This window comes from Microcaecilia unicolor, chromosome 6 (genome assembly GCF_901765095.1).
Source record: "Microcaecilia unicolor chromosome 6, aMicUni1.1, whole genome shotgun sequence".
Classification (NCBI taxonomy): domain Eukaryota; kingdom Metazoa; phylum Chordata; class Amphibia; order Gymnophiona; family Siphonopidae; genus Microcaecilia; species Microcaecilia unicolor.
Genome location: NC_044036.1, coordinates 330,859,871 through 330,882,790, shown reverse-complemented (window position 1 = coordinate 330,882,790; position 22,920 = coordinate 330,859,871). Strand labels below are relative to the sequence as shown.

The 22,920-nt window shown below is 46.3% G+C and overlaps 1 protein-coding gene across 2 annotated transcripts in view; it reads left to right on the top strand.

The window, feature by feature from the left end:
• PRKCA (protein kinase C alpha) overlaps positions 1-22,920 on the top strand; it is a 611,673-nt gene that overhangs the window by 385,917 nt on the left and 202,836 nt on the right. For both annotated transcript variants that reach the window (XM_030208456.1, XM_030208455.1), the window contains exon 4: positions 18,716-18,827. In XM_030208456.1, the coding sequence (XP_030064316.1) occupies positions 18,716-18,827 (112 nt within the window). The remainder of the gene's footprint in view (positions 1-18,715; positions 18,828-22,920) is intronic.

Genomic DNA, 22,920 nt, shown 5'->3' with positions numbered 1-22,920 from the left:
CGCAGCGCTGCACAAACATAGAAGAAAGACAGTCCCTGCTCAAAGAGCTTACAATCTAATAGACAAAAAAAAAAGTAATCAAATCAATTAATGTGAACGGGAAGGAAGTGAGGAAGGTAGGTGGAGGCGAGTGGTTACAAGTGGTTACGAGTCAAAAGCAATGTCAAAGAGGTGGGCTTTCAGTCTAGATTTAAAGGTGGCCAAGGATGGGGCAAGACGTAGGGGCTCAGGAAGTTTATTCCAGGCGTAGGGTGCAGCGAGACAGAAGGCGCGAAGTCTGGAGTTGGCAGTAGTGGAGAAGGGAACAGATAAGAAGGATTTATCCATGGAGCGGAGTGCACGGGAAGGACGAGTGTGGAGAGATACTGGGGAGCAGCAGAGTGAGTACATTTATAGGTTAGTAGAAGAAGTTTGAACAGGATGCGAAAACGGATAGGGAGCCAGTGAAGGGTCTTGAGGAGAGGGGTAGTATGAGTAAAGCGACCCTGGCGGAAGACGAGACGGGCAGCGGAGTACTAATACAAGCTTACTTCTTGGGTGGCCACAAGCACTGTTCCCGAACCTCTGCTGCCAGACACCAGCTTCCGCCTATGCTCAATTTGCATATGTCTGAAAACCGAGCATGAGCGCGGTGGAGGGGCCTGTGGCTGGCAGCAGCAGTTCGGGGACAGCGCCAGCGGCCGCCCAAGAAGTAAGCTCGTAGCAGGCATGGACGTCTTCAACTGCAGTCGCAGGGACGGAGGCATAGAAATATCCAGTGTACCAGAATGCAACTCACCTTGAGCTACTACTGAAAAAGGCATGAGTAAAATCTAAATAAATAAATAGCAAAGGACGTCCTCAACTGCCGTCGTGGAGGCATAATGAAGGACATCCTTCGGCCATACTCTAAAAAAAAAAAAAAAAATACAGAAGTTTTTACAGTTGTTTTTTTGGGAGGGTGGGAGGTGGTTAGTGACCACTGCATGCCTTTTTCCATTCAGTTAGTGCATCAGTTAGTCCACTGCAGTGCCCGGTTGGTGTCCTGGCATGTCAGGGGGACCAGTGCACTATGAATGCTGGCTCCTCCCACGACCAAATGACTTGGATTTGGTCGTTTTTGAGATGGGCATCCTCGGTTTCCATTATCGCCGAAAACCGGGGATGACCATCTCTAAGGTCGACCTAAATGTTGAGATTTGGGTGTCCCCGACCGTATTATGAAAACGAAAGATGGACGCCCATCTTGTTTCGATAATATGGGTTTTCCCGCCCCTTCACCAGGACGTCCTTAGAGATGGACGTCCCCGTGCGATTATGCCCCTCTATGTTGCCTCCCTCCTGTACTCAGCTCCAGGCTGTTCCTCATTCTCTCCCCAGGAACAAGGTTATAAATGGATTATAATGGATTAGAAGGGGGCATGGGTTGGAGGGGGGGGGAGAGGTGGTGCATGGGGGAAGAAAGGGAGAAGTATAGGACATGATGGGGGTGGTGGAGACCTTTATGGCCAGGGGGGAGGTGCAGACCTGTGTGGCCGGGGGTGCAGACCTGGGAGGGGGGGGGGTACCGCGAAAAAATGCACAGATACTAAGGGTGCCATGAACCAATAAAGTTTGGGAACCACTGCTATAAGCAAATAGCAGTGTGACTTTCCCTCGAGTACTATGTAAGGGTTGGGAATTGTACATCAGCTGCTCAACTGGCTTGATTCTATGTTCGATAACCTCTTTCTCGGAGCCTCTTCCCATGACCCCTTTCTAGTGGACGCGGCAAACAGATGTTTTCAGGAATTGTCTGAAGTTCCAGTTAAACATGACTTTTTAACAATGTTTATGAAGTGAATTTTGCTGTCTTAATTATGAGTTTGTACTTGCTCTCTGTAATATAAACACAGGCAACGCAAGCTATGAAGTGTTGGCTTGAATTGCGCTTTCATTTTACAAGCGTCGTCATATTTTTTACTGACCTGAAATAAAGGAAGAAAATTGTTCCAGTCCTGACACAGAAATATGATCAGAACCAGTGAATAAATACTGTATTTTGCACAGTCTTATAAAAATAGTACAGCCTATTTGCCAATTAAATTAATGAAGTTTGAGAAGTCAGTAACTGCTTATTTCTGACATCTGAATCCTGTCTGACTACACCATGAAAAAGCTAGAAATAAAGCAACCCCCCCCCCCCCCCAGAACCACCACCACCGTAGATGGGAACAATACTTACCACACCTTTTTCCCCAGAAGCCAACCACAGGCTAGGACCAGTTATTAAGATATTGAGATTGCAAAGCATAAAATTAGATCATTAATTTTGAGCTGGGATGCTTTCAGGCTTATTTTCGAAAGAGAAGGGCGCCCATCTTTCGACACAAATCGGGAGATGGGCGTCCTTCTCTCAGGGTCGCCCAAATTGGCATAATCGAAAGCCGATTTTGGGCGTCCCCAACTGCTTTCCATCACGGGGACGACCAAAGTTCTCGGGGGCGTGTCGGAGGCGTAGCGCGGGCAGGACTGAGTTGTGCCTAACAGATGGGTGTCCTCGAGCGATAATGGAAAAAAGAAGGGCGTCCTTGACGAGCACTTGGCCAACTTTATTTGGTCCGTTTTTTTCTTACGACCAAGCCTCAAAAAGGTGCCCGAACTCACCAGATGACCACCGGAGGGAATCGGGGATGATTTCCCCTGACTCCCCCAGTGGTCACTAACCACCTCCCACCCCAAAAAAAACAACTTAAAAATTTTTTTTTTACCAACCTGAAATGTCATACTCGGGTCCATCGCAGAAGTATGCAGATCCCTGGGGGGGGGGGGGGGGGGAGGAGGTATGTGAGTGTCAACGGAGGCATAGTGAAGGCGTGGAAGTCCTGAACTGCCCCCCCTATAGGGACGGCCAGATTTCAAGGGAGTGGAGGAGTGGCCTAGTGGTTAGAGCACTGGTCTTGCAATCTAGAGGTGGCCGGTTCAAATCCCACTGCTCCTACTTGTGATCCAAAATCCAAATAAATAAAGGGGGTGTCGGAGGCATAGCGAAGGATGTCCTTCACCCATACTCTTAAAAAAAAAAAAAAAAAAAAAAAAAGACGTCCCTGACGAGCACTTGGACATTTTCACCTGGACTTGTATTTTTCTAAGGTTGTAGACGGCTATTATACACGCAGCTTGTCTGCATGTATGAAGCCGTCTTTGGTATGCGCAGAGCAGCCACGCATAACGCATGACTGCTCTGCACTGGCTTCCCCTCCTTAGGAAGGAAATCGTGTGCAAATGAGCTAAAAGCGAGCAGCTCATTTGCATGCGATTTCCTTCATGCATGCCCATTCCTTTCTGAATCACTAAGGGATCGGTAAGGGAAGGGCTTTTTCCGTTCAGTTAGTGCATCAGTTAGTCCACTGCAGTGCCCCCTAGGGTGCCCGGTTGGTGTCCTGGCATGTCAGGGGGACCAGTGCACTACGAATGCTGGCTCCTCCCACGACCAAATGAGTTGGATTTGGTCGTTTTTGAGATGGGCGTCCTTGGTTTCCATTATCGCCGAAAACCGGGGACGACCATCTCTAAGGTCGACCTAAACGTTGAGATTTGGGCGTCCCCGACCGTATTATCAAAACGAAAGATGGCCGCCCATCTTGTTCCGATAATACGAGTTTCCCCGCCCCTTTACGGGGACGTCCTGCGAGGATGCCCTCAGGAAAACTTGGGTGCGCCCCGTTCGATTATGCCCCTCTTTGTATTAGGCAATGATTTCCCCCATCTTTTGTTTTGAACCACAGCGGCGTTGAAGCTGATATGGATAGGGTACATTTCTGTTTGACTAGCGCTAGTGTTTCCTGCCTTTTCTGGTTAGCAGTTATCTAATTAAGCTTTAATCAAGAGAGGAAGTAGGAATTCCTAGGCGCATGGGAATTCTTTATTTTGTGTTTATCTAGAACAGATACCCAAGACTTATTAAGTCCCTTGATCACTACAGCAGAGAATAAAAACCTTTTTGAGAACAGTCTTTGACGGCTTCAGGTTTTTCTGCATAAATTGATTTCCTATTTTAGCATTTCAGGAGCAAAAAGGCCAATGGGTTCACCATGGCTGTATCTGTCGGTCAGTGTTAACAACTTTTGGGCCCAGTGCTCAGAACACACATCCCATAGTGCAAGAATAGCACAGAAAACTAGCCCCCCCCCCCCCCCCAAATTCCCAAAGCAAATAGGATGCAAATTTTATGCATGCTAGTAAAGAGAGAGCAAGGGGGAGAAATGTGACTGCGCTTACCGTGAAACAAAATGAGCACATTGGCACCCTTCCCCACACCATGAAATATAAGCCCCCCCCCCCCCCCAAATAAAATTTTTTTTTTGCCGTTTAAATCCCCTAAGAGACTCACCCTAGGCTTTGCTTGGACTTGCGGATATGTTTTGTTTCTCGTTATCAGCTCTACAGGTTGCACAGTCTTCTTTCTCCTTTCAAAAGAAGCCAAAATCCATCAATTTAATATTAAAAATGCAGAAGGGAAATGGGACTTGATACACCACCTTTCTGTGGGATTTTGCAACTACATTCAAAGCGGTTTACATATATTCAGGTACTTATTTTGTACCAGGGGCAATGGAGGGTTAAGTGACACTTGCCCAGAGTCACAAGGAGCAGCAGTGGGAATCGAACCCAGTTCCCCAGAATCAAAGTCCACTGCACTAACCACTAGGCTACTCCTCCACTCATTCCACCAATAAGAGCCAACCTCATCAGTGATGTCACAATGGCTTGATTGCCCAATACAGTTCCCCAGGATCAAAGTCCACTGCACTAACCACTAGGCTACTCCTCCACTCATTCCACCAATAAGAGGCAACCTCATCAGTGATGTCACAATGGCTTGATTGCCCGATACTTGGCTCAGTTCTGATATTGTGATGTCATAAGGGAAAGGGAAATGGGACTTGATATACCGCCTTTCTGAGGTTTTTGCAACTACATTCTAAGCGGTTTACATATATTCAGGTACTTATTTTGTACCAGGGGCAATGGAGGGTTAAGTGACTTGCCCAGAGTCACAAGGAGCCGCAGTGGGAATTGAACTCGGTTCCCCAGGATCAAAGTCCTCTGCACTAACCACTAGGCTACTCCTCCACTCATTCCACCAATAAGAGCCAACCTCATCAGTGATGTCACAATGGCTTGGTTGCCCGATACTTGGCTCACTTCTGATGTTGTGATGTCATAAGGGAAAGGAGGAAAGGGAAATGGGACTTGATATACCGCCTTTCTGAGGTTTTTGCAACTACATTCAAAGCGGTTTACATATATTCAGGTACTTATTTTGTACCGGGGGCAATGGAGGGTTAAGTGACTTGCCCAGAGTCACAAGGAGCTGCAGTGGGAATTGAACTCAGTTCCCCAGGATCAAAGTCCACTGCACTAACCACTAGGCTAGTCCTCCACTTCTTGGGATTCCGGAATCTTGCTATTCTTTGGGGTTCTACATGGAATGTTACTACTCTTTGAGATTGTGCATGAAATCTTGTTAATGGGACTTGATTTACCGCCTTTCTGAGGTTTTTGCAACTACATTCAAAGCGGTTTACATATATACAGGTACTTATTTTGTACCTGGGGCAATGGAGGGTTAACTGACTTGCCCTCAGTCACAAGGAGCTGCAGTGGGAATCGAACCCAGTTCCCCAGGATCAAAGTCCGCTGCACTAACCACTAGGCTACTAGAAGAAATCCTCTCCTCAAAATCCGAACACCATCCCTGACCTGGTGGAGTGTTTTCAGCATTAAGTCCGGCGTTAGTTTCCGTGCTGTCTTCTGAGCATCAAACATAAAAATGGCAAGTGACCGTACTCACTTGCAAATGCGCAGTACACTCCGAACGCTGAGTCCAAGCCCCGCCTCCATGGGCGTGGAAATTGGAGGAGGAGGGAGCAGGCAGGGAAGGAGGGCGGAACTCAGGGAAACACACAGCCGCACAAGGATACCTTCGCTACCGCTCCCCCCCCCCGAGGTCCCCGCTACCGCTCCCCCCCCCCTCAGAGTCACCGCCTCCCCCACTCCACCCGGCCCGGGACCTCTCTTCGCTATTGAACTTACAGCGCCGAAACTGCAACAGCTCAGCTCCCGTCTGCCTTCCTTCCCTGCCTGTGTCCCGCCCTCGCCGACGTGATGTCACACGAGGGCGGGACAAAGGCAGGGAAGGAAGGTCGACGGGAGCTGATCTGCCTGTTGCGGTTTCGGCACTGTAAGTTCTGTGGTGAAGAGAGGGCCCGGGTGGAGGGGGGGCGGCTGCGGCGACTCCGGGGGGGTGGAGCGGTATCGGCAACCTCGAAAGAGGGGGGCCTTGGAGCTGGCTGGGAGGGATGGACAGAAGGGGGCCTTTGAGCTGGATGGGAGAGAGGAACGGAAGGGGGTCCTTGGAGCTGGGAGGGAATGGGGCCTTGGAACTGGGAGGGAGGGCAGGGGGCCTTGGAGCTGGGGGAGAGGGCAGGGGGCCTTGGAGCTGGGAGGGAGAGACGGAGGGGGGCCTTGCAGCTGGCAGGGAAGGAGGGAGGGCAGGGGGCCTTGCAGCGGGGAGGGGGGAGGGGGCCTTGGAAAAAAACACATTCCAATACTCGCCCGTTTTGACGGGCTTAACGGCTAATTGGAGTGAATAAGTAATCACCATTATGAATCTATTTCAATGCATTTAAATACAATTTGCGCTGATCTTCAGCGCATAGATTAGCAGTCTCGCTGGAGGGTTTTGTGCATGCTGCGCACATTAACATGTGCGCAGTTCTGGTGCTAATTAGTCCTAGCACCGGCATTAGCTTTTGAGCATCTGGGCCTCTGTGTTTTGGTGTCCTATTCGTACAAAATTTGCAGGATATGTCAGAGGGTCCATAAGAATTCATAAGGGTTTTTTTCCCCTTCATTCACCTATGTGCAGTCCTAGTTTCAGTTAAGATAAAGACCCAGAAATGTAGAGGTAGATCACCAGGTGGACCCCCCCCCCCCAAACATACATATTTCCACTTAAATTATCTAGTCCATCATTACATATTAACCGCACCATGTTACATGAAAGCTTCCTTTTAAGGTAAAGGGTCGTGGATTATATATACCGCCTTTCTGTGGTACAGCCAAAGTGGTTTACATGTATTATATGTCATTTATTTATTCATTTGTATTTATTATTATAATATTGCATTTATTTTTGCAGTGCCCAGAATTCCATGGCAGAGCTTTGCAACGTATCAGAGTTCTGTCACTGCCTGCTTTCCATCTATTGTCTTACGTTCAGTTTTACGTAATCGTTTGGCCGAGTCAAGATAATGTAGTTGGATCAGATTAAGTCTGGCTTTTTGGTATGCCAGCCACCGGTTGCTCCTGGCAGATTGTAATCGTTTCTAGGAGGAGTCATGTGCCTCCGTCCTCTGCCTCAAACGTAATTAAATAATACTGATGTTTTATGGCTTTTGGAAACAAGTGAACACCTTGTTTAAATAAATCCAGTTCTCGTCCTCGCAGGCCACTGCAGGTTATGATCACATTATTTTAGGAAAATATTAAAGTACCTTGGTAAAAAGTCTTGGCTAAGTCGTGCAGTCTGGTTGAATGACAAGATTTCCATTCCATGCTCGCAGTCATTTGAGGCTGCAGGATATATAGGAGCATTTTGGATCACTACACAAATGTTGAGTGTCTTAACTTTTTCCTCAGCCAGTGCAATTGATGTATTTTGCTGCTTGCACGTGAATTCCGATGTATGCACACAAGCTGCCAAAGAACAGTGATTAGGTTTCATTGATGGATCTCTGTGATGCTCTTTTTGATGTTCTCAGTGCGTTCTTTCTAGCAAATGAGGTGCCGGTACTCAAATGCTAGGCCACCCTTCAGGGGTGGGGTGATCACTGAGGGACCCACCCCACAATAGCCAGGCCCCCTGCAACCAGTCACAGAATCTATGACAGACAAGGCAGAATTGGTGTGTAGAGCCTGAGCTCTTTCATTAAAACTTGGGGTCCATGGGTCAATTTTAGCAGACAATGGAAAAGGTGCCGGTACTCAGTACCCCCAAGTACCCCCTCAAAAAAAGCCCTGCTTTTATCACATGTAGCAGTGATTTTGATTTCTACAGGCATTTCTTTTTCATTTAGGGGGCTTATCAACATGAGCTATTGTTAAGACATGTTATTTTACTGTTAACTTGTAATTAGCTTGATTGTTCTATACTTGGCTCACTTTTGATAATGTGATGTCATAATGCCTCATTCCACCAATGGCTAACAGCCAACCTCATCAGTGATGTCACAAAGGCCTGATCACCCACACGTGGGTCCCTTTATCCAGTGCGTTTGTTCTAGCAAATGAGGTGCCGGTACTCAAATGCTAGGCCACCCTTCAGGGGTGGGGTGATCACTGAGGGACCCACCCCACAATAGCCAGGCCCCCTGCAACCAGTCACAGAATCTATGACAAGGCAGAATTGGTGTGTAGAGCCTGAGCTCTTTCATTAAAACTTGGGGTCCATGGGTCAATTTTAGCAGACAATGGAAAAGGTGCCGGTACTCAGTACCCCCAAGTACCCCCTCAAAAAAAGCCCTGCTTTTATCACATGTAGCAGTGATTTTGATTTCTACAGGCATTTCTTTTTCATTTAGGGGGCTTATCAACATGAGCTATTGTTAAGACATGTTATTTTACTGTTAACTTGTAATTAGCTTGATTGTTCTATACTTGGCTCACTTTTGATAATGTGATGTCATAATGCCTCATTCCACCAATGGCTAACAGCCAACCTCATCAGTGATGTCACAAAGGCCTGATCACCCACACGTGGGTCCCTTTATCCAGTGCGTTTGTTCTAGCAAATGAGGTGCCGGTACTCAAATGCTAGGCCACCCTTCAGGGGTGGGGTGATCACTGAGGGACCCACCCCACAATAGCCAGGCCCCCTGCAACCAGTCACAGAATCTATGACAAGGCAGAATTGGTGTGTAGAGCCTGAGCTCTTTCATTAAAACCTGGGTCCATGGGCCAATTTTAGCAACAATGACAGAGGTGCCGGTACTCAGTACCCCCTCCAAAAAAGCCCTGGCTGTTCTCCTCATCTATATATATAAAACTCACCCTCTACGTTCTGTTTGCACTGACGTCACTGAAGCCAGGTTCGTAAGTTCGAAGCTCTGAAGCCACACAAAATCACAGTCTGTGGGCCCCGCCCTCGCGTCAAAGGTTATGACGTTGAGGGCGGAGCACATTCTGAGCTCCAACGTTGTACTGCACTGTACCTCTGCTCCGCCCTCGCGTCAAAACGCGATGACGTCGAGGGCGGAGCACACGGGAGGCGTGCCAAAAGGGCCAGGGTCACACATTCGCACGGAGGCTGCAGGGGGGCCGGCGACACACGGAGACACGAAGGGACGGAGGGGAGCCTTGCTAGCGCCCGTTTCATTGCGATTTGAAACGGGCCTTCCTTACTAGTTTGACATAAATTCAAAAAAGTCAAATTGTTTAACCAGAGGTTCATTTCCATTTCTTTTCTTGGAATGGGTTGCTCTTACAGTTCAATCACATGGTACAACAGAAAAAGCTGCTCCTTAAGGGCCTGAGTTTATACTTGGGCATGCACGTAGACTCCAAAAACACGCTTATTTTTATGAACTAGGCACTCAGATCGAGCCCCAACAGTGGACTAATGCTGCCCCAAACAGGTAAGAAATGTGCATGAGTTCGGTACATGTGTATTCAAGTGTTTTACAGAATGTCAGCATCTCACAAATCTGCTCCTGCTCCGTCCAAACAACCTGAGCAAACTGCTACACGCGGTGTGCATATTTATCAGGCAGCATCTTGTCAACGCATGTTTAATGCAAGGTGATTTTATAAATGGCCTTTTCTGCATGTTCCAAAGTCTTTGAAAGTTGCTCTCAGACACTTGCTGTTTGCAAATTTTCCAGCCTGTCTGTGGGTAATATGCTCGTTCTGGAACTGCATATGTAATTCTACCCACATTGAGTCAAGACCGGGAATCACAGCGCACATTATTATTAACATAGTAGATGACGGCAGAAAAAGACCTGCACGGTCCATCCAGTCTGCCCAAGAAGATAAATTCATATGTGCTACTTTTTTTATTTGTACTGTCCTCTTCAGTGCACAGACCGTATAAGTCTGGCCAGCCCTATCCCCGCCTCCCAACCACCAGCTCTGGCACAGACCATATAAGTCTCCCCAGCACTATCCCCGCCTCCCAGCTACCAGCCTCGCCTCCCACCACCAGCTCTGGCACAGACCGTATAAGTCTGCTCAGCCCTATCCCCGCCTCCCAACCACCAGCTCTGGCACAGACCGTATAAGTCTGCCCAGCAGTATCCCTGCCACCCACCACCGGCTCTGGCACAGACCGTATAAGTCTGCCCAGCACTATCCCCGCCGCCCAACCACCAGCCCCGGCACAGACCGTATAAGTCTGCCCAGCACTAGTCCCGCCTCCCAACCACCAGGAGGTCTTTATTTGTAACAAACCAGGCAAACAATTACTGCTCAAATGGACCAGCTCTCAGAAAAACAGAAAAGAATGAGAGAAACAATTATCCGTGAAAACCATTTCGCTAACGGATGTTTTCCTCCCCCTAATACCCAAATGACCCACCCCCTCCCCCTAAGATTCCATTCTATTCCCAGCATTTATATCCCGCTTATATCAACATGGAATCAAAGTGGGTTACAAAACAAATTAAGACAATAGATTTACTAAACGTTTACAAAATATTTGCTGAAAAGATAAGTCTTAGCCTTTTGAAAAATCAAGTAATTTGAGAACCTGCGAATTTGAATAGGGATCGAATTTCAGATTTTACGTGATTGATAATTAAGGGGTCATTTTACTAAGGTGCGCTGAAAAATGGCCTGCAGTAGTGTAGACGCGTGTTTTGGCCAGCGCACCTTTAAAAATGCCTTTTTTGGGAGGGCCAAGAATGGATGTGCGGCAAAATGAAAATTGGCGCGCATCCATTTTGGGTCTGAGACCTTTCCGCCAGCCATTGACGTAGCGGTAAGGTCTTACGCGTTAACGGGTGGTAATGGTCAATGCGCGTCCAAATGCCGAATACCGCCCGTGCGCAAGAAAATAAAAATATTTTCTGACCTGCGTATTGCACACGCGTCAAAAATGAAATTACCACCCGGGTCATGCAGTAGCCGGGTGGTAACTCCGAATTGATGGGCATTGGGTGCGCTTAAGCACTTTACACGGCTTAGTAAAAGGACCCCCAAATGAACTGTCATTTGGCGATTTTAACATTCGATTTTAACATTCACGTTGACAACCCATCCAATTCCTACGCTTCTAAATTCCTCACTCTGATATCCTCCTTTAACCTCCGACTATGCTCTACCACCCCTACCCACCGTGATGGCCATTGTCTCGACCTCGTTCTCTTCTCTTCCTGCTCACCTTCCAATTTCTGCACCTCAGTCCTTCCTATCTCAGATCATCACCTAATCACCCTCACACTTCATCACCCTCCCCCTCAACCTCGCCCAACTATAACCACGGCCTTCAGGAATCTCCAAGCTGTCGACCCCCCTACCCTATCCTCCCATATCTCCAATCTCTTCTCTTCCATCTCGTCTTCTGAATCTGTCGACACGGCTGTCTCTACCTACAATGAAACTCTCTCCACTGCTCTGGATACCCTAGCACCATCTGTCTCTCGCCCCACTAAGCGCACTAATCCTCAGCCCTGGTTAACCCCTTGCATCCGTTACCTTCGCTCCTGCACCCGATCTGCTGAACGACTCTGGAGGAAATCTCGCACCCTATCAGACTTCACCCATTACAAATTCATGCTATCCTCCTTCCAGTCCTCCCTATTCCTTGCCAAACAGGAATATTACTCTCAATTAACCAATTCTCTTGGCTCCAACCCTCGTCGCCTCTTCGCCACCCTCAGCTCCCTACTTAAAGTACCCTCCGCTCCCCCCCCCCCTCACTCTCTCCTCAAACACTAGCTGACCACTTCCGCGATAAAGTGCAGAAGATTAACCTTGAATTCACTTCCAAGCCTTCTCCTCCCTGTGACTTCTTAACCCACTCCCTCAACCAACCTAACCCTGCTTCTTTTTCCTCCTTCCCTGAGATCACCGAAGAGGAAACTGCTCGCCTTCTTTCTTCCTCTAAGTGCACCACCTGTTCCTCGGATCCCATTCCCACCAATCTGCTTACCAACATCTCTCCTACAGTTAACCCCTCAATCTGTCACATCCTCAACCTCTCTCTCTCCACCGCTACTGTCCCTGACTCCTTCAAGCACGCAGTAGTCACACCACTTCTCAAAAAACCATCACTTGACCCCACCTGTCCCTCCAACTACCGCCCCATCTCTCTTCTACCCTTCCTCTCCAAATTACTTGAACGTGCTGTCCACAGCCGTTGCCTCGACTTCCTCTCCTCTCAGGCTGTCCTCGACCCGCTTCAATCTGGCTTTCGCCCACTACACTCGACAGAAACAGCACTCTCTAAAGTCTGCAATGACCTGTTCCTCGCCAAATCCAAAGGCCATTATTCCATCCTCATCCTCCTCGACTTATCCGCCGCCTTTGATACCGTCAATCATAATTTACTTCTTGACACACTGTCTTCATTTGGGTTCCAGGGCTCCGTCCTCTCCTGGTTCTCATCGTATCTTTCCCAACGCACCTTCAGAGTATCTTCTAATGACTCCTCTTCCACCCCCGTCCCGCTCTCTGTTGGGGTTCCTCAAGGATCTGTCCTTGGACCACTTCTCTTCTCGATATACACCTCTTCCCTAGGCTCGTTGATCTCATCACATGGTTTCCAGTACCATCTCTATGCCGATGACACCCAGCTTTACCTCTCCACTCCCGACATCACAGTCGAAACCCAGGCCAAAGTTTCAGCTTGCCTTTCCGACATCGCTGCCTGGATGTCCAACCGGCATCTGAAATTGAACATGGCAAAGACTGAGCTCCTTATCTTTCCACCCAAACCCTCTTCTCCTCTACCCCCACTTTCCGTCTCTGTTGACAACACCCTCATCCTCCCCGTCTCTTCAGCACGCAATCTCGGAGTCATCTTCGATTCCTCCCTCTCCTTCTCTGCCCATATCCAGCAGACAGCTAAGACCTGTCGCTTCTTCCTCTATAATATTAGCAAAATTCGCCCATTCCTCTCTGAACAGACCACTCGAACCCTCGTCCACTCGCTCGTTACCTCTCGTCTTGACTATTGCAACCTTCTCCTCGCTGGCCTCCCGCTTAGCCACCTATCCCCCCTTCAATCTGTCCAAAATTCCGCCGCACGTCTTATCTACCGCGTGAACCGATACTCTCATATCCACCCCTCTCCTCAAGTCGCTTCACTGGCTCCCAATCCACTACCGTATACAGTTCAAGCTTCTCCTATTGACCTTCAAGTGCACTCAATCTGCAGCCCCCCATAACCTCTCTACCCTCCTCTCCCCGTATGTTCCCACCCGTAACCTCCGCTCTCAGGACAAATCACTCCTATCTGTACCCTTCTCCACCACCGCTAACTCCAGACTCCGCCCCTTCTGCCTTGCAGCACCTTATGCCTGGAACAGACTTCCTGAGCCCATACGCCATGTGCCCTCCCTGCCCATCTTCAAGTCCTTACTCAAGACCCATCTCTTCTCCCTTGCTTTTGGCGCCTAACCACCTTCCCCATTCCTGTTACCTACACTGACTACGTAGTATGTTACCGTTAGATTGTAAGCTCTCTTGAGCAGGGACTGTCCCTCCCCGTGTTTAAACTTGTACAGCGCTGCGTAACCCTGGCAGCGCTATAGAAATGCTAAGTAGTAGTAGTAGAAAGTGTTTATAATGAACATGTCGAAAAGTAGGAAAACACAGTTGCAGTACGGATCCAAAACGTGAAGAAGGCCGAGCAGCTGGAATAGTCAATAGGTGAATACAAGCATGAGGACAACGGCCATTAATTATTAAAAAAATTAAACTTGCCAGCTGAAAAAAACAACGCATGACTTGACAACCTTCCGGAAGTTATTGAAGACGCACCAGTTCGAAGAGACTTACAATAAAAATCCTCCTTAATGACTTGATTCCATTCTATATCTAAACCAACTAATACTGATCCCTTCTAATTTGATTATGTTAATCACATTATCACTATTGGTCATTATATCTTACCTGTTTTATTTTGTGTTATGTAAATAATTCTACTTACCTATCTACCTAATTTCTTACACAGTAATAAGTTACATTAGACCATACCTCTTACTCTTTATGATTATACCTTTTGCAACATAGTGTAAGCCACATTGACCCTGCAAATAGGTGGGAAAATGTGGGGTACAAATGCAGCAAATAAATAAATAAATAAACTCTATAAGCACAGAAACCGGCAGCCAGTGTTTTTCTCTGAAGTAATGCAAGCTTCCCGTACTAACTAAATACAGTTGTTGACCAAACCTAAACAAAACTAGTGTCCCTGAAATATCCCAATTGCCTTTCAGATTAATGGTGTCAACTTCTCCATTGTATAAATATAACCCAGCTTAATCCACCATTGTATCAGCGACGGTACCCATGTCGCGGGGAAAAATAGGCTGCCATTGTCAATTTCGCTGTATCAATGCCGCACCAGCTTCGTTTGTGCCATTGTTAAACCGGATATGACCCAGTTGTCCTTATTTTTTAAGTTCAAAAACTACACACCTTGTGGCTGCCGGAAAGGTTCCTGCAGAAAATGCAGGTGCAAGTTGGTGTGTGGGTACTTTCCTTAGGCAGCTTTTAGTGTGAAAGCACACATCAATTTTGCAGTGTGAAAACTGCATATGTGACTTGAATTGTGTGTACCTTTTTTATTTATTTATTTATTTGTTGCATTTGTATCCCACATTTTCCCACCTCTTTGCAGGCTCAATGTGGCTTACAATACATGAATAGTGAGAATGCATGATAAAGTATACATTTAGTAGTAAACAGAAAGATTTTGGGTAACATGATAATGATAAAACATGGTAGTGTATTAGCAAGCAATCATAATAAGAAATATTAGTGGTTTGGCAAGCAAATATTGTAGGGCAGTTCTGGATCTGTGTGCAGGAGTTCATATTTATTGATCATTGTTGTATGCCTTGTTGAAGAGATGGGGGTCTTCAGTAGACTTCGGAAGTTGGCTTGTTCATAGGTCGTTTTTAGGTTTCGCGGCAGCGCATTCCAGAATTGTGTGCTCAGGTAAAAACCTTTTTCAGTGAACATAAGCGTTGCCATACTGGGACAGACCGAAGGTCCATCAATCCCAGTATCCTGTTTCCAATCCAGGACACAAGTTCCTAGCAACATCCCAAAACAGTGCAATACATTTTGTGCTGCTTGTCCTAGAAATAAACAGTGGATTTCCCCCAAGTCCACCTTAATAATGGCTTATGGACTTTTCTTTTAGGAAGTTATCCAAGCCTTTTTTAAACCCTGCTAAGCTAACTGCTTTTACCACATTGACAGTGAATTCCAGAGTTTAATCACACATTGAGCGAAGAAATATTTTCTCTGATTTGTTTTAAATTTACTACTTTGTAACTTCATCGCATGCCCCTAGTCCTAGTATTTTTGGAAAGAGTAAACAGACGCTTCACATCTACCCTTTCCACTCCACTCATTATTTTACAGACCTCTATCATAGCTCCCCTCAGCCGTCTTTTCTCCAAGCTGAAGAGCCGTAGCCGCTTTATCCTTTCCTCATAGGAAATTCGTCCCATCCCGTTTACTATTTTCATACCTTTTTTAAGTGTATACCTTTTTCTCAGTGCATACCTTTTTTTGATCCTTCAAGGTAGGCTGGTAACAAGAATGCAGTACATTAGGTGCTCTTTGCTTTTCTATAATGTAGTGGAGTTGATGTATAATCTGGGCATTAACATATGCTGCTGAACCTGTTAAGGAATGAACCTTTAAAACAGTGATTTCCCATCTAACTTTAAAGGAGACTTCCTCCCACTCTAAGGTCTGGTTTTCAAGAGATCCTCCATGTCTGTGCACAAGATGTATTTGCAACCAATGGCCAGATTAATTCACATACATTTTTTGTTTTTACCCTGCAAAAAAACAAAGAACAATTCCACATGCAAAGCACAGCTTAAAATAAAATTTTTAAAAATGTGGAACTATACAAAAGTTCTGATAATAAATCAGCTCTGGAATACGTTGCCAGAAAATGTGGTAAAGGCGGTTAGCTTAGCAGAGTTTTAAAAAGGTTTGGACTTTTTCCTAAAGGAAAAGTCCATAGACCATTGCTAAATTGGACTTGGGGAAAATTCACTATTTCTGGGATAAGCAGCATAAAATGTATTGTACTTTTTTGGGATCTTGCCAGGTATTTGTGACCTGGATTGGCCACTGTTGGAAACAGGATGCTGGGCTTGATGGACCTTTGCTCTGTCCCAGTATGGCAATACTTATGTAAATTCTTTCAGTGCTATAATTAACTTTGTTTAATTCTTCATATTTATACTAATGGGAGGAGAAAAGCCTCAGCAGTCAGAAGCTATTCGCTGTGGGGTTCAAAGATGGTCAGATCCACTCCGTCAGGAGGACCACAGCAGCCCGTTGACTCAGACCAGTCATTGGCAAAAACCTCCCAAAAACGTTTTTTTTTGAAATTGTAATGCTTGTAACAAAATATTTTCAGAATTTTCTGAACTTCAGTCAGAGTATTCCTTTGTGACAAAATTCTTACAGCAGAGTCACCAAATCTTATCTTGTTTTTACCCTGCACCATAGAGCTTGCAAATGTATTGAGGACCAAACTGAGAACTGCTGCCGGACCTTGCTGCTATGATAAATGATTATGCTGTTGATTTAAGACCGACTTCCTTCATCTTAAAGACCTGTGACACTGTGGGCTTCATTTAATGATGTGCTGTCTTTAAAATGAGACAAACCTTCCTCAGGGCGAGGTCTTTTTTTTTAAATTATTTTAAAAGGATAGATAAGTGTTTTATTAATATCACTGGCCTAGTCACACTTCTAGATACATATTCAGGCATTTAACCATCTTCATAGGAGCCAACTTTTCAAAATTATTGGGGGTGCTAAGCCCAATGGAAATGACCCCTCCCTGGACACATACAAGGAATTTTCTCAATATTGGGGGTGCTCAAGCACCCACAGAGTCGGCTCCAATGACCATCTTCATTCCTTCATTGCTCATGTTCTGTGGAGCAGCTTGAATCTCGGATCTGATGAAATGGACATCCTAATTTTTCATTTCAAATGGTTTACTTTCAGGGAATTAATGAGCCTTGTACAAATTGGCACCGTTCTGACAGCCACGTAACGATGAAACGTAGCAATTTTGCTGTCCGACTTTATCCAAAGGGGACGTGAGCTAGTTTTAACTTGGCGTTAGGTAGGCAATATACTTAACTAAACTGCTGTGTTCCAATTTAAAATTTCCAGTAGAGAAATGGATAGTTAAGGGGGGGGGGGGGGGGGGGGGGTTAATATCTCTTTTGTAAGAATAGCAAAATAAAGGGTGAAGGATCATGGATTTGATTCACTGCCTTTCTGTAGTCCAACCAATGCAGTTTTACATGTATTATATACAGTTACTTTCTCTATCCCTTATGGGCTCACAGTCTAAGTTTTTTGTGTCTGAAGCAATGGAGGGTTAAGGGGTCCTTTCACTAAGTTGTACTGAAAAATGGCCTGTGCTGGTAAAGACGCATGTATTGGACGCGCACAGGTCCATTTTTCAGCGTGCCGGCAAAAAAAGGCCTTTATTTTTTTTTGCTGGAAATGGACATGCAACAAAATAACAATCAGAGCACGTCCATTTTGGGCCTGAGACCTTACCACCACCCATTGACGTAGCGGTAAGGTCTCGCGCGTTAACCGGGCGGTAATCATCAGCATGCGTACACTGCCGGTTAGCGCCACACGATAGAAAATAAAAGATATTTTCTGCCACGCGTATCGGACGCACGTAAAAGATGGAATTGCAGCCCGGGGCATGCGGTAGCCCCAAATTGACGTGCGTTGAACGCGCCTTAGTAAAATAGCCCCTAAGTGACTTGCCCATTGTCACAAGGAACAGCAGTGAGAATCGAACCCAGGTCCCCAGGTTCTCAGCCCACTGCACTAACCATCGGGCTACATAGTAACGGACAGCAGATAGATACCAGCATAGTCCATGTAATCTACCCAGGAGGTGGCTAGAATCTACCTGCTGCTCTGTTCCTCCATGCAGGTTACACCCCTCGGTCATATGTTCTGCTTTATACTCTTGATATATGGCAGTGGTTCCCAAACCTGGTCCTGGAGGCACCCCAGCCAGTCAGGTTTTCAGGATACCCACGAGACTCGTGTGTGCAAGGTTCTCATCGTCTTGCCAACATATAACGTCACACGGACATGTGAGCACATGGATGACATGAGAAGTGAGACAAGAAGTGTGAAGTCTCAAATGATAAATTTTCTTGTCTACTGGATTACATAAAAATATCAATTTGTTCAATAATGTCACATAGCCAGGAGCTCCACATCTGAAATGACCCACCGGTAATGTTGTCAAGCCTCTAATGTCTTTTGATAGTTGAGCAGAGCTTAATAATTCCTTCAGCTTTTTAGCACACAAGAATGCCACACGTAAATGTTGATATACCTCCTTACCAAAACTTGTTCAAAGCAGTTAGATGAGAAGTCAGACACTGGAGATGAAAGGGAAAAATTTGACTCATCTATGTTGTATTTTCCTTTTTTTCAGGACCCTAGAAGCAAGCACAAGTTCAAAATTCACACGTTTGGAAGCCCTACGTTTTGCGATCACTGTGGATCGTTGCTTTATGGACTTATACACCAGGGGATGAAATGTGAAAGTAAGTTTGAGTGATGAATCTGAATATATTTGTGGTGGGGCTGGCAGGGCATGTGGGGGGGGGGGGGGGCAAACACGTGGGCTGGCATATCTTTCCCCCTTCTCTCCACCCCTGTCCAATGTCTCCCTCACCTTCCTGGTCTACCTTTAAAATGCATTGTTCTTCACAGGGGGTCACCGGCACGGCAGCAATTCTGAGATGGCCTCCTTGACGCTTTTCCTCTGCCGAGGTCCGCCTAAATGGAAACAGGAAGTTGCATCAGAGGTGGACGGACCACAAAAGAAGGAAAGCACTGCCTCTTTTCCAGGCTGAAGAGCCCTAGCCTCTTTAGCATATGGTTGCTCTTCTTTGAACCTTTTCTAATTTCGCTATATTTTTGAGATACGGTGACCAGAACTGAGCGCGATGCTCAAGGTGAGGTCACACCATGGAGCAATACAGAGAGGCATTCTAGTATTCTCGGTCTTATTTTCCATCCCTTTCTTAATAATTCCTAGCATCCTGTTCGTTTTTTTTGGCCGCTGCCGCACACTGGGCAGAAGATTTCAGTGTATTGTCTACAGTGACACCTAGATCTTTTCTTGGGTACTGACCCCCATGGTGGACCCTAGCATCAGGTAACTGACTTGGATTATTCTTCCCAATGTGCATCACTTTGTTTTTGTCTGCATTAAATTTCGTTTGCCATTTGGATGCCCAGTCTTCCAGTTTCCTAAGGTTTTCACAGTATGCATGTGTTTTAACAACCTTAATTCATCTGAAAATTTAATCAGCTCACTCGTCGTTCCAGTTTCCACATCATTTATAAGTATGTTAAATAGCACTGGTCCCAGTACAGATTCCTGCAGCACTCCACTATTCACCCTCCTCTATAGAAAAATGACGATTTAATCCTACCCTCTGCTTTCTGTTAAATAATGAATTCCTAATCCACAAAAGAACATTGGCTCTTATCACATGACTCTAATTTTCTGAGGAGTCTCTCATGAGGAATTTTGTCAAAAGCTTTTTGAAAATCTAGACATACTACATCAACCGGCTCACCTTTATCCACTAGTTTGTTTGTCTTGAAAGAAATGAAACAAATTGATGAGACAGGGCTTCCCTTGACTGAACCCGTGCTGACTCTGTTCAATTAAACCATGTTTATTTCTGTGTTTTGTAATTTTATTCTTTATAATAGTTTCCATTATTTTGCCTGGCACTGATGTCATGTTTACCAGTCTGTAGTTTCCCAAATCACCCCTGGAACCCGTTTTAAAAATCTGCGTCACATTGGCCACCGACCAATCTTCAGGTACTACGGACGACTTTAACGACATGTTACAGATTACTAAGAGCAGGTCAGCAATTTCATGTTTTGAGTTCTTTCAGTACCCTTGGATGTCTTCAGGTTCATTGAGATTTCTTTCAGTTCCTCTACATCATCACCCTTGAAAACCATTTCCGGTACAAGTAGATCTCTTACATCTTGTTCCGTAAAGACCGAAACAAAGAATTCATTCTCCGTTATGGCATTGTCCTCCCTGAGTGCCCCTTTTGCTCCTTCATGATCTAACAGTCCCGTGGATTCCCTCTCAGGTTTTCTGCCTCTGATGTACCTGAAAAAGTTGTTTCTGAGTTTTTGCCTCAGCAGCAAGTTTCTCTTCCTTTTTTCTTTTATCCCTCTTTATCAGAGTTTTTGCATCTATGTTGATAGTGCTTACGTTGCTTCTTATTTTCTTCATTTGTGTCCTTTTTCCATCCTTTGAAGGACATACTTTTGGCTGTAATAGCCTTTTTCATTTCACCTTTTAACCATGCTGGCTGTCATTTTCTCGTCTTTCCACCTTTGTGAATAAGTGGAATGCGTCTGGTCTGGGCTTCCAAGATGGTGTTTTTAAATAATGTCCATATCTGATTTAATATCCTAACCTTTGCAGCTGGTCCTTTTAGCTTCTTTTTAACCATTTTCCTCATTTTATCATAGTCACCCTTTGAGAATTAAATGCTGCTACAGTAGATGTCCTTTGTGGCTTCATTCCAGATAGTAGCGCAAACTTGATCATGTTATGATCACTTGTTTCTCAGTGGACCCAACTTCTACCTCTTGTACTATGCCCTGCACTCCACTAAGGACTAAATCTAAAATGGCTTCCTCTCTTGTCGGTTCCTGGACCAGTTGCTCCAAGAAGCAGTCATTTATTACATCTAGGAATTTTATTTCCCTGGCAGTCCCTGATGTAACATTTATCCAGTCAATATCGGGGTAATTGAAATCACCCTTTATTATACTGTTGCCAAGCTTGCCGGCTTTCCTAATTCCTGTAAACATTTCTTCATCTGTCTGTTCGTTCTGTCCCGGCAGACGGTAGTACATCCCTACAAGAATACTCCTTCCCTTCACACATGGAATTTCTAGCCATAATAACTCCGCGCTACTGTTTCACGTAGAATATTTATTTTCTTTGACTCAATTCCCTCCAATTTGATCCCCTCTGTCATTGTATATGTGGTTGCAGTGGCAGCGGCTCATTCCTCAGGCAGCAGATTGTCTCGGGCCGCCCCTGACTGTGAAAGTAGTGTGTCAGTCAGAAGAGTGGAGTTTCCAGTTGTTAGAGTAGACACGTGTAGGTGGTCACCTCTGAGGGGAGGGGGCAGCTATTGTGCTGTGTAGGTCACTTATTTTCAGTCAGCAGTTAGACATCACATTTTCTTATGGAGGGTGGGATACAGCCAGGGATATTAGGCCATGTCTAGGGAGGAAGAGATTATGGCTGCCTCTAACAGAGTGGTCCCAGTTAGCTGAGATGTGGTACTGAGGGTCAGGGGGTGGAGGAGGAGGAAGTTCAGGGCCGTGCCAACCCAGTAAGCGGGGTAAGCACCGCAGGGGGGCGCCTGCCTTCAAGGGCGCCGCTGCCGGTCGAGTTCTATGTCAAAATTTAAAAAATAAAGCGTACCGCGCCTCCCTCCCTCCCCATCAGCGCCTAGACATGTCCGCCTGCGAGCTCTACACCCGGGTATGTGAAGCGAGGAATCTATCTCTTCAGCTGCTTAGCAAGCGGTGGGGGGAGGGGCGCGTTGAGAGAAAGGAGATGCCACACGGGGGGGGGGGGGGGGGGAGGCGCCAACTGATAGTCTGCAGGGGGGCGCCAACGACCCTAGGCACGGCCCTGGGAGGAAGTGCCCCTTCATCATCTGGAGCTAGCGAAAGTTCCTGTGGCCACTTTGAATATGCGCTCTGTGGGGCAGTCGAGGGGAGGTTAAAAAAAAAAGATGAAAAATTCCATTCTATCTAAAATGATCTGTTTTGAACACTTTGAAAACATCTCTCTCTCTCTCTCTCTCTCTCTCTCAACGCTCGCTACATTGTTTATTAGCAGCCAACTAGTTTGAAGGTTTTGGGAGGATAGACGTTGAGTTGGTGCAATCTGAAGGGGACGGACTGACCAAAGCTCTAGTACTGACTCATGTTGGGACTAAAAAGTCACCGAGGTGTCGGCCTCATTAGAATTTGCATGGAGGAGCGGTCTAATGGCATGTCCAGATCTCACTGCCACTCCTTGCGATCTTCGGCAAGTACTTAACCCTCTGTTGCTTCAGAAGCAAATTTAGGGGCCCTTTTTCACAGCGGCGGTAAGTCCACGATGGGCTTAATGCTCACTCTTCCGGGACTACCGCCGGCCCAACGCGGCCGCCGGCGGTAGTCCCTCCCCCAGCACGCGCCCGGATATGGCTTGCACGCCGGGTTAGCGCGGGAGCCCTTATCACCACCTCAGTGGGTGGTGGTAAGGGCTCCCCGCCGCATGGCCACTCGGTAACAGTTCTCTTACCTCATGGCCATGTGTGTCTGGGGGCTTTTTTTTCACCCGCTGAGGTAAAAAGGGCCCTGACGCGTAGGAAAAATGTCTAGTGCAGGGCCCTTTTTCCCGCAGCTTGGTAAAAAGACCCCTTAAATTGTAAGCTCTCTAGGGACAGGGAAATACCTACTATACCAGAGTGTGGCTCACCTTGAGTTATAACTGAGAAAGGTGTTCAATATATTCAAACCCAGATATTTTCTTCTCGGCGTTTACTTCCTATAGAATGATGTGGTATAGAAAAGGAGATGATA